General features: G+C 39.9%; 1 protein-coding gene across 1 annotated transcript in view; it reads left to right on the top strand.

Moving 5' to 3' along the window:
* Positions 1–18432, top strand: part of PLG (plasminogen) — a 53288-nt gene that overhangs the window by 19562 nt on the left and 15294 nt on the right. Inside the window, exons 10-15 of the mRNA XM_008007746.3 lie at positions 924–1083; positions 10176–10357; positions 10875–11023; positions 13176–13269; positions 16537–16657; positions 18260–18334. Of these exons, the coding sequence (XP_008005937.1) occupies positions 924–1083; positions 10176–10357; positions 10875–11023; positions 13176–13269; positions 16537–16657; positions 18260–18334 (781 nt within the window). The remainder of the gene's footprint in view (positions 1–923; positions 1084–10175; positions 10358–10874; positions 11024–13175; positions 13270–16536; positions 16658–18259; positions 18335–18432) is intronic.

The following is an 18432-nucleotide window of genomic DNA, read 5'->3' as shown; positions in this document are numbered from 1 at the left end:
AATAAATTCCTCCAGTGATGTGCTGCTGCTATCTTTTGCTTAGAGTGGGGCCTGGGGTGCTGAAGAGTTTTCTCCAGATTTCAGCAGTCACTGCATGCCTGCACTACAGAGGAGATATCTTCATACACATAATCTAACCCCACGGACACCAGGCTGTTTCTTGTTACTGAGTGCTCACTTTTTGGTGGACATAGGAGAATACTTATCTCCCTGGCCTACCTCCCTCTTAGGCCAGTTGAGCACAGCTCGGCTTTGAAAGTAGTGATTTTTCAGTGTTCTTTTGCCTCCTCCTGATGAAACTTGTACCTGTGGTGGGTTTGGAAAGAAAGAGTAGTAGGCTTCTGTTTCATTGCAATGCAGGATGTTGGGCACAAGAGGATTCCCTGTAACTTCTCCAAGGGAATAAGATTTTTGGCTCCACCACTCTCTTAGAAGCTGTGGATCTTTGCCTGCAGTCCTAGATGCAGGGCCATCTCCTGCCCTATCACCCAGAAGCTTTGGTCTTTGGCTTTGTTTGGGGAAGGATCTAGAGAAATGTGCAAAGGTTTCATGTCTGCCCCCGACTGACAGCCACACACCATTCACAGTCTGCACTGCCTAATGCATCCTCCTCTCATCTGCCCTCTTGTTCTCATGAACACTCAGTAGAGATCCATAAAAAAGAGCTTGCACATAAATGCAGTTTCCAATTTTAAGTACTCTATCTGTTCTTTCCCACCCAGGTTTTAAGTGAAATATTACTAAGAACTTATTAATGTTCTACAATGCTATAAATCTATTTTTTATGTTAATCTGTCTGCTAATACAGAAAAGAGAACAGTCATAATTCTCAGAGGCTACTGTATTGTTTTTGTCATAAATTGCGTCATGCTTCTTTTTTTTTCAGTAATTGTTAAGCTTGATTTCTTTTATTTTAATTTCAGCACCACCTGAGCTTACCCCTGTGGTCCAGGAGTGCTACCATGGTGATGGGCAGAGCTACCGAGGCACATCCTCCACCACCACCACAGGAAAGAAGTGTCAATCTTGGTCATCTATGACACCACACCGGCATCAGAAGACCCCAGAAAACTACCCAAATGCGTATGTCTTTGATTTTTACTGTAAGAGGGGCATCAGCCAAATGAAATTTCTGTTAAAAGAGCCATGCTTCATGCTTCAAGCCAACTTCCTGGGACCAAATTTCTCTTAGACCCAGAATGTGTAGAAAAATGTCTCAAGAACCTTGCTTTTGAAGAAAGGGCCTGAAGGAAGATAAATTTTAGGCTGGCTATATTTCCTGAGTAGTTTTATGGAAGCAGGAGGACATCTGCAGGTGATGAGGTCACATTAATTGAAAACTCAGGAGTATATATGAGCAAATGCTTAGAAACAGTACCATTCCACAATGCCCACTAAATATCAGTGCAATATTTCTACCATAGAAATCTATCATTTTAACCTCCAACCCCTGAAATGAAGGTTGAATTTGCTATTTTTGTCTTGGGTCACAAGTATGTATACTTTATATACTTTATATAAGTATGAATATATGTACACATATACATGTATACATATGTGTGCATATACACACATATATGTATATCATATACTTGTATATACTTGTATATGTATACTTGTATATACTTATGATATACTTGTATATCATATATGTGTGTATATATGTACACATATATGTGTGTGTATATTAGAATATATATAGCATAAAAATATATATATATTCTGACCTGTATAAACACAGTGGGTCCTGAGCACCCAGTGGTCTGAAAGGATATGGGTTGCTAGGAGATGAAGAACAAAAGTAGGATACACAGGTGCTGAAAAGCGAAAGAGGCCATTAGATGAACAGAAAACCAGGTCTAACAAGGACAGCCTTTCTTCCATAAATGAGTATACAATATATCGAAAAAACCGTTTTTACATATTGGAGAACAGATAAACTGAGATAATTTAGAAAGGGAATCAAATGAAATCAACCCCATAATACCCTCAGTTTTGTTCCTGGAGACCCCTCCTGGGCTGAAGACCAAGGAGATGAAGCCCAAGCCGACCACCGCAGTCTTGCTGAACTGAGGAAGGAGACTGGAGTTTGGGATTACTAAAACAACTAAGATTTTCTAAGTTAGGTAATAACATGAAAGGATTTGTGGAGGAAAGGAGCTCCAGGAATGTCCACAGAAAAGCCCTCAAGTCTTTGGCTACATAGAAAGCTGCATATGCACAGGGAGAGGTTCCAGAGAGAAAGTAGGATAAAGAACAGCTGCTGGGGAAAGAATAACTGCAGGGGAACAGCGAGTTCAATGGAGATGCCAGAGCTCACATAGCACTGGGGATATCTGAGTTCTGACCAGCCAGAAGAGAGACCTCGCTGAACATCTTGGGCATTCAGTAGTCACCACATAAAGCCATACTTTGGAAGTAGGATTAGTGTATTCCCATAATAAAGGCCACTCCAGAAGCAGTATAGTAAAGCTGAAAAGCAAGTCTAAAAAAATCAGCATCATCTCCAAGTAAGTTAATTGATTGCCAGAAGAAAATTCAACCCTCTTTAGAGGCAAACAACAAAATCAAGTTGCTCAGTTATGTGGCATCCACAATGTGTGACCTAAATTTATAACTTTACCAGACAGTGTGGTCCATAACCAGGAGAAAAAGCACTCAATACAAACAGACCCAGAAATGAAGAAATTGGCAAGAAGATTTGAAATATACGTATCATAATTGTGTTCAAGGATTTAAAGAAAACATGAACATGCAAGAAACAAATGGATAATATCAACAGAGGAAAATTATAAAATAGCCAAAAGGAAATTGAATAACTAAAAAATGTACATGTTTAGTGAAAAATTTACTGGATAGACTTACCATCAGGTTAGACATTGCAGAAGAAAAAGTTAACTAGAAAATAATTCAATAGAAGTGATACAAACTGCAGTACACACATACAAAGATTGAAAAAATAAAGAAACAGAGCCTCAAGAGTACCTGTGAAAATATCAAAAATATCAAAAGATTTCATATATGTGTAAAGCAAGTCACAAGAGAGAAAAGAGATATTAGGACAGAAAAAAACACTTGAAGCAACAAGAAAAATCTTATTAAAAGCCAGAAGAAGAACACATGTGTTTACACAGAAGAATAGTGGTAAAAATGACTGATGCCTTCTCGTCAGAAACTATGCTGGTCAGAAGCAATCAGATAACAACTTTAAAGTGATAGAAAAAAAATAAAAAGGATTAACATAGAATGTTATATTCAGCAAAAATATCCCTTGAAAATGAATGTTATATAAATACATATTCTGCCTCCCCCCAGCAAATAAAAAAAAAAAACACTAAGAGAATATTTCATTACTAGGCTTATATAATAAAAGATGTTCTAGCAATCTATTTTGGTAGAAGAAAAGTAGTGCCTGATGGGAACTTTATACTAGGCAATGAAGAACCCTGGAAATGGCAAATGTAAAATATTTATATTTAATGCCTTAATTTCTTTAAAAGATAATTGATGGGAGGCCGATCTGGGCAGATCATGAGGTCAGGAGTTCAAGACCAGCCTGACCAACATGGTAAAACCCCATCTCTACTAAAAATAAAAAATTAGCCGGGCATGGTAGTGCATGCCTGTAATCCCAGCTACTCAGGAGGCTGAGGCAGAAGAATCGCTTGAACCCAGGAGGCAGATGTTGCAGTGAGCTGAGATCGTGCCATTGCACTCCAGCCTGGGCGACAGAGCGAGACTCAAAACAAACAAACAAACAAACAGATAATAATAGACTACTTGAAGTAAAATGATAACAATGTATTGCGATTTTAACGTATGTAAAAGTAAAAAATTTTTAAATAGTCACATAAATAATGTAGGAGATAAATGGAAGTATACTGTTCTGTTTATTACATTATCCATGAAGTTATATAATATAAACAAATGGTAGAAGGTGGTAAGTTAAAAAGGGTTATTGTAAATCCTAGAGCAACTAAAAAAATTTAAACTTAGAGGAATAGATAATAATAAGAATATTCCATTTATCCAAAAGGACAGAAAGAAAGAAAAAAGAATGAAGAAGATATGGCAAAGAGAGAAAATACATAGCATTACTGTAGGCTTAAACTGAACTGAAAGTATATTTAATATACTCCTAACTATATGAAATATAAAGGGATTAAACATTGCACATAAAAGGCAGAGATTGTTACACGGATTAAAACTCAAAGCCCAATTGTGTTCTTTTTACCATACATGCTCTTTAATTGTAAAGAGCTAGCTCAAAAAACAAGTGTGGAAAATGATGTACCATGAAAATAAGAATCAGAAGAAAGCTGGAGTGGTAATGTTAATCCCAAAGTAATCTACAAGAAATAATACCAAGATTAAAACGTTATTTCTTAAGTAAAAAAAGGTTTATTCATTAAGATTTATGGGTTGTACTCTCATAGGAGCCCTTCTGATATATGAAGCAAGAACTGGCAGAACTAAAGAGATGAACAGATAAGCCCACAATTAGAGTTGGAGATATCCTAACGTCTCTCTCTGTATGATTATACATCTTCTCAAACAAAATATAATAGAAAAAATACACAAAAAATCAGAAAGAATATATATGTTTTAAAGGAAATTGTCAACCTATTTAACACTACGCCAAACTGCAGAATACACATTCAAGTATGCATGGAGGATTCACCAACATATACCATATGTGTGGCCTTATAGCAAGTCTCAATAGATTTAAAAGAATTAAAATGATAGAGTCTGTTTTCTGAGCAAAACAGAATTAAATGAGATATAAATAACAAAAAAAAATGGGAAATTATCAAATATTTGAAAATGAAACCACACATTTCCAATACTTCGTAATTCAAAGAAGAAATCACCAAGGAATTTAGAAAAGTTTTGAACTGAATAATAGTAGAAATACAATATATCAAACTTTGCATGATGCAGCAAATGTTTTTAGGGTTTTATAACTTTAAATGCTTTGAGTAGAAAATAGAAACATGTAAAAATCAATGACTTAAGATAGCATTTCTCAAAGTATGGTCTGGAGAAACCTGAAGAATTCTCTTGAGATCCCTTCAGAAACAGTCTATGAGGTTAAAACACTTTAAAATTAAAAAAAAAAAAAAAAAAAAAGATTTTATTTACCATTTCACTTTCATTTCCTGATAAGTGTACAGTAGAGTTTCCCAGAGGCTACATAATGTTTGATCACATTATCTCTCTGATGGCTAATAAAATGTGTGATTGTCTATTATGTTTAAAAGCATTTTTAGTTTCGGATGTTCATAGTATATATTACGAAATGAAAGGTCTTTAGAATCCCCAATACTTTTTAAGAGTTAAAGGGGTCCTAAGACCAAAAACTTTGAGAACTGTTGATTTAAGATAATTTAAAAATCTAGAAAAGGAGAAGCAAATGAGATCCAAGGTAAGTGGAAGAAAAGAAAGAATGAAAGTCAGTGAAATCCAGTGTATAAGAATATAGACAAACAATTGAGTAAATCCATGAAGCAGAAAGTTGGTTCTTTTCAAAGATCCATGTGATTGATAAAACTCTGCCTAAACTGATGACAAACAAAGGAGGGAGCACCACCACCAACATCAGGAGTGAAAAAGGGGAAGAGTCATTGCTATAGGATCCTTTACATATTAAAGCTAATAAATATCGAGAGCAACTTTATGTTGACAAATTCAATAACCTAAATAATAGGACTAATTCCTTAGAAAAAAAAAAATAAGCAAATTGGACACTGAATAAACTGAATTTCTAACCAACCTGATATCTACTAAAAGCAACATGTGTATATAATCTTTAACAGGTTAATATATATTAATAAATCAATAAACTTCCCACAGACAACACTCTAAGCCCAGATGGCATCATTAGAAATTTTATTATTAAAAAAAAATCCAATTCTTCACAATCTGTTACAGAAAATAGAGGACAAGGGAACACTTCTCAACTCAATTTGTGAGAAAAAAAAAAAAACCCTAGTTGTAAAAAAGTAGACAAGGATATTGTGAGAAACTATAGCACATTATGTGTTGTGAACATAAACATAAAAAGATGTAACAAAATTTTAATCATTAACATGATGAACATCCCAAACTAGTGACACTTCTCTTCAAGAATCCAAGGCTAGCTTAACATTTACAAAACAATCCATGTAATCCAACATGTTAACAGAATAAAAGTGATAAATCATATGATTAAGTCAATAGATGCAGAAGAAAAATGTGACAAATTTAACACTCATCCACGATAAAATGTCTCAGCAAACTATGAATAGACTGGAACTTCTTTAACCTGATCAAGGGCATCTACAAAAGACCTCCAGATAACATCAACTTAATGGTAAAAGATGAATGTTTTGTTTCTAAGATTGGGAATAAGAAAAATATGTTTGCTCTCAATACTTCTAATCAGCATTTTACTACATTGGTCACAACCATTGCCGTAAGACCTGAAAAGAAAACAAAAAGAGAGAAAAAAAGGAAGGAAAGAAAGAAAGGGCCTAAAGTTTGGAAAGGAAGAAGTAAAACAGCCTATATTCACAGAAAGCTTAATTAATGGATGCAGAGAGTCCTGAAGACTAATGATTAAATTTTGCAAGATTGGAGAACACATAAGTATATACATAGCCAATATATTAAAAGTAGTTGTATTTTTATACACTGCCAATAATCAACTGGAAAATAAAAATGAGCAATATCACTGACAATAGTATCAAAACCACAAAATATTTAGTGATACATTTAACATAATATGCACAAGAACTATATACTGCATACTAAAAAACATTGTTAAGGAAGAAATCAAAAGATCTAAATAAAGAGATATCATGCTTATATATTAAAAGAGTCAATATCACTTCTCACCAAATTCATCTTTGAATTCAGCCCATTCCCAATTGTTAAGGAAGAAATTAAAAGATCTAAAGATATATCACGCTTATATGTTAAGAGAGTCAATATCACTTCTCACCAAATTGATCTTTGGATTCAGCCCATACCCAGGCAGATTCTCAGCAGTCATTTCTTTTTTTTAAATGTGACAATGTATATGCTAGAATCACCAGGACAATATTTAAAGGGAAGAAAAAAGTTGGAGGACCTACTTACCCAAAGGTAAAGACTTATAAAGGCACAGTAAACAAGATACGTGGTACTGGAAAAAAAAAGTATACAGATATAGAAATGGATGGTCCAACAACAGATCCACATATATATGATAAATTTAGTTTCTATGTAGGTGACAAGGCAATTCAATAGGGAAAAACATCTTTTCCAAAATCATTGTGAAACAACTGGATATCCATCTAGAAAACAAAAACAAAAACAAATTTTGACTTCTACTTTCCACCCCAAATTAATGTGCAAAAGCTCCTAGATCTAAATGTAAAAGCTAAAACTTAAGCTGAAATAAAATAATTCCAGAGAAATATATAATATTTTCACAAACTTGAGGAAGGCAAAATATTTTTTAGGCAGGACCCAGAAAACACTAGAGCTGAAAGAAAATAAATTATAATTTGGGCTTTCATAAAATGAAAATTATGTTCATTAAAAGCCATTGTTAAAAAAATCAATAGGTAAGTAGCAGACTGGAAGAAAAATCCTCTCCATCCATATATCTGACAAATGATTTGTATCTAGAGTATAAACGTTTCTCCCACTCACTAATCAGAGGACAAACAACCTAATTAAAATGGGCAACAGAATTGAATAGGAAATTTCTCAGGGGATGATGGACAGATGGACAATAAGCACCCAAAAAAAATGCTCAACATCTTAGCCATCAAAGAAATAAGAATTATAACCATCATGAGATGTCACCAACACTTAATGGGCATGGGTATCATTAAGAAGACACAACAATAAGTGCTGTCACTGATGTGGAGTGAGGATGAGCAGCTCTCTCACATGCTGGTTAAAGTACAAAATGGTACAACCACTTTGGAAATCAGTCTGCTGGTTTTTTGTAAAGTTAAATAAATATGAGTCTACCCCACAAAACTGCAATTCTATTCCTGAATATTTACCCCATGGAAATGAAAACAGAAGTCCACAAAGAGATCTACAAAAATATTCACAGCAGCTCTAGTTCTTATAACCCCACACTGTAAACAACTACAATGTCAATCAATGAGAAAATGAATCGATAATTTGTGATCTATTCATATAATGGAATATTATTAAGCAATTAAAATGAAAAAGTGACTGTCTCTCTCAAATAGGATGGATGGAACTCAAAAATATTATATTAAGGAAAGAAGGCAGATACAAAATTGTATATTCTGTGTCAGTCCATTTATATCAGGTTTGAGGAGAGGCAAAACGAATTTTCGGTGAAGGAAACCAATAGTATTTCCCTCTGGCAGTGGGAAGAGGGTAGCAGGAATTGAATGAGCCTCGACACAGGGTGTTTCTAGAGTATTGGAAGTATTCTGTATCATATGGGAGTGTGGGTTACACAAGTACAGGTGATCATCAAAACTCACCAAACGACATTTAAGATCCGTGCATTTCCACGTATGTTTATTGCGGCACTATTCACAATAGCAAAGACTTGGAACCAACCCAAATGTCCATCAATGACAAACTGAATTAAGAAAATATGGCACATATACACCACGGAATACTATGCAGCCATAAAAAAGGATGAGTTCATGTCCTTTGTAGGGACGTGGATGCAGCTGGAAACCATTATTCTCAGCAAACTATCGCAAGAACAGAAAGCCAAACACCACATGTTCTCACTCATAGGTGGAAATTAAACAATGAGAATACTCAGACAAAGGAAGGGGAACATCACACACCGGGGCCTGTTGTGAGGTGGGGGCGGGGGGAGGGATAGCATTAAAAGATATACCTAATGTAAATGACGAGTTAATGGGTGCAGCATACCAACATGGTGCATATATACATATGTAACAAACCTGCACATTGTGCACATGTACCTTAGAACATAAAGTATAATAATAAAATATCTGTGCATTTCACACTATGTAAAAGTATACCTCAATTGAAAAGAGTGGAAATCTGTTTCAAGTGCTCAGCCTTTTCACACATTCAGTTGCTTGGACTATGAGCTTCCTCAAATGGGGTGTCTGGGCTTGAGACTAGATCACATGTGCAGTCTCTAGAGAGACAATGTTGCATTCCCATGGTACATAATACATTTCCCGTTTTCTCAGACAGTCACAGGTCATGAATAAGAGGATACTGAGAGGTTGGAGCAACATTTTTGGGAGGCATGAAGGGGAGCACATCCTCCAAGATCCCCCCAGCCCGGGGTCCTCGTCTTCTTTGCCTCTTACTCCCTTGTTTTCGGACTCCTCCGTAGCTGCCCAACCTCTTCAGATCCCATGGTCTACCCAGCAGTCTCCCTTTATGTCTTGAGTCCCACTGTTCTGTCAACTCATCCCCCATGCCCTCAGACCTGGAGTGACTGTGGCCAGCAGAGGATGGACTGAGAGCAGGAGACGATGTCCTGCCCAGGAACCCACCCTAAAGAAACGACATCCTGCCTGGGAGCTAGTTTCCCAGGGCAGCTCTGATAAGTCTTGCAGAAACAAACCCACTTGGCACACCTGACACGGTATTGACAGTAACACTATTTTCATGGTTGTTTTTCATAGTAAAAGTAGAGCCCTCTAGTTACACTATGAGTACTTAGAGTAAGGTGACTGGCCCAGGAATGATACCATCTTGGATGTCATTTCCTCCTTGGAGAAATATATTTTAGTTCCAATGCACATGTCACAATATAGTCCTACAGAGAGAAATACAGAGAGCTAAACAGTTAGAGATACATTTTTATGTGCATAAAAATATAAAATATACACTTTAAAATCTGTACCTGTTATCCCTGAGAAATGTATTTGGCAGAAGGTGGGAGGAGGATATTCTGATTCTGTTATTTACAGATTTATGTATGATCTGAGTTTTTAATATGGAGCATATCCTACTTTTGATTTTTTAAATAAAAATTAAAATCTGTCTTTGAAATGTACACAGTTGTTCAGAAGTTGAGGACCATTTGTGCTTGGTACAACATTATTGCACCTATTTCAGAGCCACTTGTTAACACTTTGTTAGAACAAAACGTAGAGGGTGCTGGGTGCCCCTGAATATTCTCCCACCTCTTGTGACCTCTATTGTTTTGGAATTTCCAGTGGCCTGACAATGAACTACTGCAGGAATCCAGATGCCGATAAAGGCCCCTGGTGTTTTACCACGGACCCCAGCGTCAGGTGGGAGTACTGCAACCTGAAAAAATGCTCAGGAACAGAAGGGAGTGTTGCAGCACCTCCGCCTGTTGCCCAACTTCCAGATGCAGAGACTCCTTCCGAGGAAGGTAAGAAATCTGTGGCTAGACATCTACACACTTGGACGCTGGGATGAAAAACCATGGAAAATCCCACTGATGCAGAAGCCTTCCATGCCACATGGGAAATCAAATGTTTTTAGAGGGTCTGGCCATGTGGAAGGAAGCCTCAGTGCACTCTCTGGAGGAGGCAGAGGTGTGACTTTTGGCACAACGTGAGTGGGCTGTGCCTTTAGCACAGGTGCAAACCCTCCAGGGTGCTCAACTTAACCACTCACCTTGTTCTAAAATGGGTTATCTCAGTGTCCCAGTCCAAATTCCTATTCTATCATGCTGCCATATGTGTGATTCTTTCCAAGCCAATAAGCATCTCCAGTAATTCCTTAAGGTGGGCAGTGTTCATTGCAGTCTTCAGCACTGCAGTTTCTGAGGAATGTTGCCCCTGATTCTCATGTCATCCTAGAGAAATCTGACATGACTGTATTGATTCCATATCATCCTGGGTCTATGCGGCTGTTCATAAGCATCCATTTTTTCCCCTGTACAGACTGTATGTTTGGGAATGGGAAAGGATACCGAGGCAAGAAGGCAACCACTGTTACCGGGACACCATGCCAGGAATGGGCTGCCCAGGAGCCCCACAGCCACCGCATTTTCACTCCAGAGACAAATCCACGGGCAGGTCTGGAAAAAAACGTAAGTCACTTTGATTTGGACTCTTTTGCCTTTTGCTCACCAATCTTCGCAAACAGAATTGGTTCTGCACTACAGAAAATCTGCCTGGACTGCTCTTTTTTGTAAGCTGGGAGAGGGGGCAGAAGAAAATATTGGAAAGGCATCAGGGGGCTAAGATAGAATATAATAGGCCTTAGTATGGAAAATACAAGCAGCACAGGCCAGGAAACCTCCACGCATGTGAGGGTTCTCAGGCCTCTTCCCTTTAGTGACATTTCTTTAAAGTTTCCATTACTGGGCACTGTTTCTAGTTTCTAGTGTTTGTATGCTAGGCTCCGGTAATCAAAGTTGCCCTTTATGAAGTTTAAGTCAGATTTTTCTAGAAAAGATTTGGATGGGCCATCAGGTCACCATGGGACTTCCCTTAGCCTCGTGCATTCCCTGTGATGGTTTACTTTGGGGCCTGTGTATAGGGAAGATGAGATATATGGAAAACCAAAGTGTCTATGTTCCCCCACTGTCACACCCATGCAACATAACACTTCTCACACCAGATGGGTGTGATTTCTCCTCACGCCCCAAACAAGTCTCCAGCAGATACCAGCTGGCTGTCCTACAATGTAACTCAGTCCTGACACTGTATCTGGAGACAGTGTCAGATCCCGTAAGTTAAGGCTCAGTCCCACAAGACTGCCCCACTGCAGATGCCAGTCCCAAGTTCCAGGCTGTGACCTGTACTTCTGCCCAACTGGACAAAAATCTGTTTTTCTACATGACCCTCCTTGGGTTTGATTACTTTGCTGGAGTGGCTCAGAGAACTCAGGGGAACACGTTACTTTTATTTACCCATTTATTATAAAAGATATTACAAAGGATTCCAGTGAACAGCCAGACAGAAAAGATGCATGGGGCAAGGCATGTCAGAAGGGGCTCAGAGCTTCCATGCCCTCTTCAGTGCACAAGCCCCTGGTACCCCAAGTGTTCAGCAACCCAGAAGCTCTCCAAGTGCAGTCTTGCTGGGATTTTATGGAGGCTTCATTACAGAGGCACAGTTGAATACATCATTGGCCACTGGAGACCAGCTCATGTTCAGCTCCTCTTCCCTCCCTGGAGGTTGGACGTGGGGGGCTGAACAGTTCCAACCCTCTGATCACATGCTTGGTTCCCTTGGCAACCAGCCCCATCCTAAGACTATCCAGGAACCCACCAAGAGTTGCTTCATTTGAACAAAAGATGTTCCCTTCACTCAGGAACTCCCAAGGGATTTAGGAGCTCTGTGTCAGGAACTGGGAGGGCAGAGACCAAATACACATTTCTTATTCTATCACAGTATCATATGAAGGGAAGGATAACACTGCCTTTCTGTGTCTTGCCCCGTAGAGGGTGCACAATGCATGGAAATAAATGTTTCTGAATCAACAGCAAACAGGCTTCATTGGGCAGGAGAGCACAGTGCCCTCCAGGGACAATGCACATCAATGATGTCCCACTGTCCTTCGGTGCTGGGGCTCTAAGACCTCCACTGGGTCAGGCTCCTGAAGGGGAGACCCAGTCCCCTCAGGGTCACCACTCCCTGTCCAGGGGTGTGGCCTCATGACTCCTTTTGAACAGGGGCACAGGACGGACGGCTTTAGAGCATTCAAAAAATAACTTTGCCAAAAAAATACAATAACAATAATAATAATAATAGGAAGGAAGAAGAGGCCAGACGTGGTGGTTCACACCTGTGATCCCTACACTTTGGGAGGCTGAGGCAAGTGTAACACCTGAGGTCAGGAGCTCGAGACTAGCCTGGCCAAAATGGTGAAACCTCGTCTCTACTAAATATACACACACACAAAAAAATTAGCCAGCCATGGTGGTGCGCACTTGCAGTTACAGCTACTCAGGAGGCTGAGGCAGAAGAATCGCTTGAACCCAGGAGGTGGAGGTTGCAGTGAGCTGAGATTGTGCCACTGAGCACTCCAGCCTGGATGACAAGAGTGAGACTCTATCTCAAAAAAAAAAAAAAAAAAAAAAAAAGAAAAAAAAAAGAAAAAGAAAAAAGGAAGGAAGGGAAAAGAAACACTCCCTTATGTCTTCTAAGGATAGACATGAAATGTACGAGCCTCAGAACACCTTCTCCCTCTCCTGCCCCATGTGAGCTGGAGCTTACATGCCTTCTTGTTTTCAGTACTGCCGTAACCCTGATGGTGATGTAGGTGGTCCCTGGTGCTACACGACAAATCCAAGAAAACTTTACGACTACTGTGATGTCCCTCAGTGTGGTAGGTTGCCTTCTTTTTGGTAAGGAAACTGCTTCCTTAACATGGATTTGCAACAAAAAAGGAAAAGGGCTTCTGAGCGGAGTGGTTCTCGGGAGGAGATGGCTGCCCTCTCCACCAGACCCCACTCTTCAGCACGGGTATCTTGAACCTGCCCTACTACTGCCCACGTTTGTTAGTGGAACACCTGCCCATCACCCCAGACACACATAAATAAAATAAATGTAAAATTCCCAAAAAGCAAGCTTAGAGGTAATTTAGTCAGCCTCAGGATGGTCCCACTGAATGCTGCCATGTCTAGCGTGGGATGCACGAAACATTTAGAGTCATTCGGATGAAAAAGTTTCCCCTTCCGGCCAGGCACGGTGGCTCACGTCTGTAATCCCAGCACTTTGGGAGGCCGAGGTGAGCGGATCATGAGGTCAGGAGATCGAGACCATCCTGGCTAACACGGTGAAACCCCGTCTCTACTAAAAATACACAAAATTAGCCAGGTGTAGTGGCGGGTGCCTGTAGTTCCAGCTACTCGGGAGGCTGAGGCAGGAGAATGGCCTGAACCCGGGAGGCGGAGCTTGCAGTGAGCCGAGATCGCGCCAGTGCACTCCAGCCTGGGCCACAGAGTGAGATTCTGTCTCAAAAAAACAAACAACAAAAAAAAAGTACCCCTTCCACGGAGAGGTAAGAAAGAAAATACAAACAGCAGGAAACAGGTAAGCATGTAATGCGCATTGTAAACCTCAGATGGCCATCCTGGGAATTCAGTGAAAGGTAGTGCAGCTCTTTAGCCCCAGATGGCCTTTCTCATAAGTTTACTACTCACAGGTCACATTAGTGACATAGCTTACAGACTGCTTGTTGGGCTCCTTCCTCATTGCTCTGAGACTTTTGTTGGGAGTATGAGGCTTGGATCAGGGGAAAGGGAGTTGACATTAGTTCTTAAACAATTAGAATAACAAATCCATGGGTATTTCTGGAAAAAAAAAAAAAAAAGGAAGCTACTTGGAATTGTCCCATATTTAACATTCTGCTGACCAATCAATAGTTACAGAAAGCCACCCTGGACTTCTCCTATGCATAACTTGGTTGCTTGTGGTTGGGTCTGCCATGTGAAGGGACCTTGAGCTGGGGGAAGGAGCTTGGCCTCCAAGTCCACTGAAGACCAGCATCCCAAGATTGCCTGGGGAGGTGGTACAGGGCAGTGATGAAGACCACGAGAGCCACACTGCCCATCATCACATTTGGGCCACTCCTAGGGAGAGCAAGAGGGAGGAAGGAGGGGTTAGGATGATAGGAAAGATTCTACTTGGCCAGTATTATTGTAATGTGGCATTGTGTTCTCTGGATTTAGTGTGAGTTAACAGCTGACTTTTTCCTCGAGTGGGTGTTTTGTCTGTTCTGCAGAAGCATCTTGGTGGCACCTCTACCTCAAAGTCCCTCCATGTGGTCAGTTCCAGTTCTCCACTTCTGGCCCCATCTGGTACATGCCACTGCCTCTCACTGCCCAGGCTCTCTATCCTTGACAGGCTGCCTTGAAGTTGAGCCCAGACTGACTTTCTTGCCTCAGACCCCACTACCGTGCCTGGGGCTCATGCACCTTTGACTCCCATGGAAGGGAAGTGCTGTAGCTTCCCAGGTGCAATTCTGGTGTCCTCACCCACGCTGAGGATGTACAAGAATCAGGTTCTTAGAGACTGGAGAAAGAAGGAAGAATGGGAACAATAAAGGACGAGTTGATGGGTGCTGACAAGTTGATGGGTGCAGCACACCAACATGGCATAAGTATACATATGTAACAAACCTGCACGTTATGCACATGTACCCTAGAACTTAAAGTATAATAATAAAAAAAAAATGGGAACAAGATTTTTCCCAAAGGACTGTGAAGTCCCCCACCTTACCTTGATGTGAAACAAGTGAGGTTAACCCCAAGCCTGGTGAGAAGGGTTCCCACCAGACACTTGGAAATCCTGAGGACTGTTTCACACAGAAGGATGTGGTTTATTCAGACATGACTCGTACTTGAGAAAGCTAGAACCTCTGGTGGTGAATGATTTTAATAACTATTTCCTTTCCACCAACATATACAGTACAAATAATAAATAAGTAAAAATAAATAGAAACGTTCAGTTTTGTTTTGAATAGTAGGAGCAGGGTACCATTATTTCTGTAGTTACTCTTTTAGTACAATGATGCATGTCTACTGTGTGTAAGGCATACTAGCAGAAATTGAGCTCAGCACTAGAGAAGACGATTGCATTCTACACCTTGCTTCTTTTTTAAAAAAGTCTTCCACAGACAGATTCTCAGAACAGCCCATGGCAAATGTAAAGTTATTTGGAAAATCCAGGTTCCAGATTCACTAGAGCATAGAATCTCTGGTTGGTTGGGAAGGAATTTCCTCTTACAGTTGTTATTAATAATTTATGAATAATTATTAATAATATTAACATTTATATTTTTGAAGACCTTGAAGGGCTGAAGACAACAGAGAAGCATTTTTGAACACCCGCTGTAGCCCCTGCACTGTTGTAGGCATTGGTGGGTGATACCAAAGATGGGACACTGTCCCTACCTCCAGAGACCTTGTGGGCTGGCTGCAGAGAGAAGGCAGGGAAGAGGAAAAGAAGAATAAAGGCACATGTGTTTAAGTCACCCCCACGGCCGTCAGTTAGTCATGGGAGGCTCCCCAGAGAAGCTGTCCTGAAGCTGGCTGAGAGAAGGCAACATTTCAACTTAGGACAGTAATCCTTGCCACATACAATCACATACACACACGCACACACATGCACACACAGAGACTCACATGGAAAAAGAAAACTTTCTGCCTTTCAGCAGTGATGACAATTATGGTTTTTAGTAAACTTTACATGGTTTAGATGGTGATGGTGATGATGATGATTATGGGAAGGATGACATCGTGTTCTAAACATACTGCATGGAGTGAGAATAACAATGACAAATAACCATTTGTCCCAATCAAGGTCTTCTCAGAAAAGATCTCATTCTGATGCTAAACTATACCAATTTGTTTGATCACTTCTCCAACAAAGTAATTATAAAGTGCTTTTATTTTCTTGAAAAGAGAGGGTCCTGTGTTGTCTACTACCACTTTTGAAACTTAGAGAAAATATTCCAAAAGATGCTTATGATTTTACTCTTTAGTTTGGCCTTTGAGATGTCAAAAACTCAGGGCTTGGAATTTGTCTTGATTTACACCACAAAATTGCTACCTTGTCTCAAATGGGATTTCTTTCCCACCTTGTGCCACAGCGGCCTCTTCATTTGATTGTGGGAAGCCTCAAGTGGAGCCGAAGAAATGTCCTGGAAGGGTTGTAGGGGGGTGTGTGGCCCACGCACATTCCTGGCCCTGGCAAATCAGTCTTAGAACAAGGTAAGAACAGGCCCAGAAATGATTTATACTGTCCCTCCATGTAAGACCTGCAAAACCCTTCTACATTTACACAAAACCCACACAGCTAAGGCATCAGTACCTGCCTCTAAGTTTTCTGAAGGGGGAAAAAAGCTACAAAAATTGAAATATATATATATTTTTATATTATATATTTATATATTATATATATAAATTAAATATAAATATATATATTAAAATATATATATTTTTATAGGTTCTCTACTGTGAAAATGGCCAAAATTGCTGTCTTTTTCTTGATCTGGGCAGCTCCATCAAAATCTGTAGGCACAGTGATTTACACCAAGTTCCAATATTGCTGGAAAATATTGAAGATGCTCCAAGGATTTCTATGGATATCCACTGTCTCATTGTCAGATGAAAAGAAAGGGAAGTTTTTAGACATGTGACACTTTCTGGGTTGGGAGAGCAAGGACAAAATTATCTACAGTCTATCACAGGCACAGATTTTTTTTCTTTGGACACTTTTGTGAATCATTGAATTCAATTCAGAGGCTACTCATCCATTCACAAACATAAAAAAATTCTAGATCATGATCCCCATAAATTAAGAGTGATCAGTCCAATCCCAGGGAACCGGGACATTTTGGGTATTGTTTCAGTGGAACATGCCTTTCATAAGTTCCGTTTTTTTGGGTATCTCTTAGGAAGCATGCGTAGGAAACAGGCTCATCTGCCTGCCTGTTTTGCTTCCTCATCTCATTTCTACACCAGGACACCTGTGCTCAATTGCTGTTCTCCCGTAAAGAGACTCCTTTCCATAAGTTTGTGAAATGCCATCGACAAACCTGATCGCATTGCATTTCACTCTGCTGTTGAGTTGATTTTTCTTTATCGTTTACTAACTCCCTGCTCTACAGAGCTTTCACCTTCCACATAGCTCAGATTCATTCCTTCCTAAACTGTATGGTGGTCTACATCCTCACTGACTTATCAACGTGCTGTCATCATGCACTTCCTGTCTCTATTCCTCTTCATTACAATCTGGTTCCAAGTGGCTCACACCAGTATTCTGAGCTATTACCTGCCCACACAGTCCTAGAAAGTAAGTGATTCAGGAAACATTCCTCAAAAGTAAAGTTCCTCAGGTTAGATCAGAAGACCCCCATGAGTCACTGTTGTTCAGAATCACATCTGGCTCCTTGAAGAATGATTCATCAGACTTTGCATAGATCTTGTCATAAAAATGAAAGAGACCTCGGGGCAAGGTCTTGGGCTGGTCGCTTCTGTTGGAGTCCTGGGCTGTGAGGTGGAAGTCACGACTGTAGAGCTTCATGCTGAGTCACTTAGCTTTGCTCTCCTGTGGACAGGCTGTGCCTGTGCCTCCCCAAAGCATCGGAAAAAGTGGCATAGATGGGCCCTTTTGAAAAATCCCACTCCTGGAGCACTGGTCAAAGTTACTACCGTCCTGATGCTGGGCTTACAGTCCTTTCCTTTGGGAATATGAATATGGTCAAAATTAAGTGAACATGTCAGAAAGACACGTTTTCTGTATGTTTTCCGTACAATGGAGCAGAACAAAGTATCAATTTGACTAAAATTTGAACTAAATCCTCTTTCTAGGTTTGGAATGCACTTCTGTGGAGGCACCTTGATATCCCCAGAGTGGGTGCTGACTGCTGCCCACTGCTTGGAGAAGTACGTTTAGGGGACAATTGACATGAGGTTTTGTCTTAAATACTTTTTCCTTCCCACTTTTCCTTCCTTTCCTTTCTCTCTCTTCCTCCCTTCCTTTT

Source organism: Chlorocebus sabaeus, chromosome 13 (assembly GCF_047675955.1).
Source record: "Chlorocebus sabaeus isolate Y175 chromosome 13, mChlSab1.0.hap1, whole genome shotgun sequence".
Taxonomy (NCBI): domain Eukaryota; kingdom Metazoa; phylum Chordata; class Mammalia; order Primates; family Cercopithecidae; genus Chlorocebus; species Chlorocebus sabaeus.
Note: the sequence above shows the minus strand (reverse complement) of the source record. Positions and strands in the feature narration are given on the sequence as shown.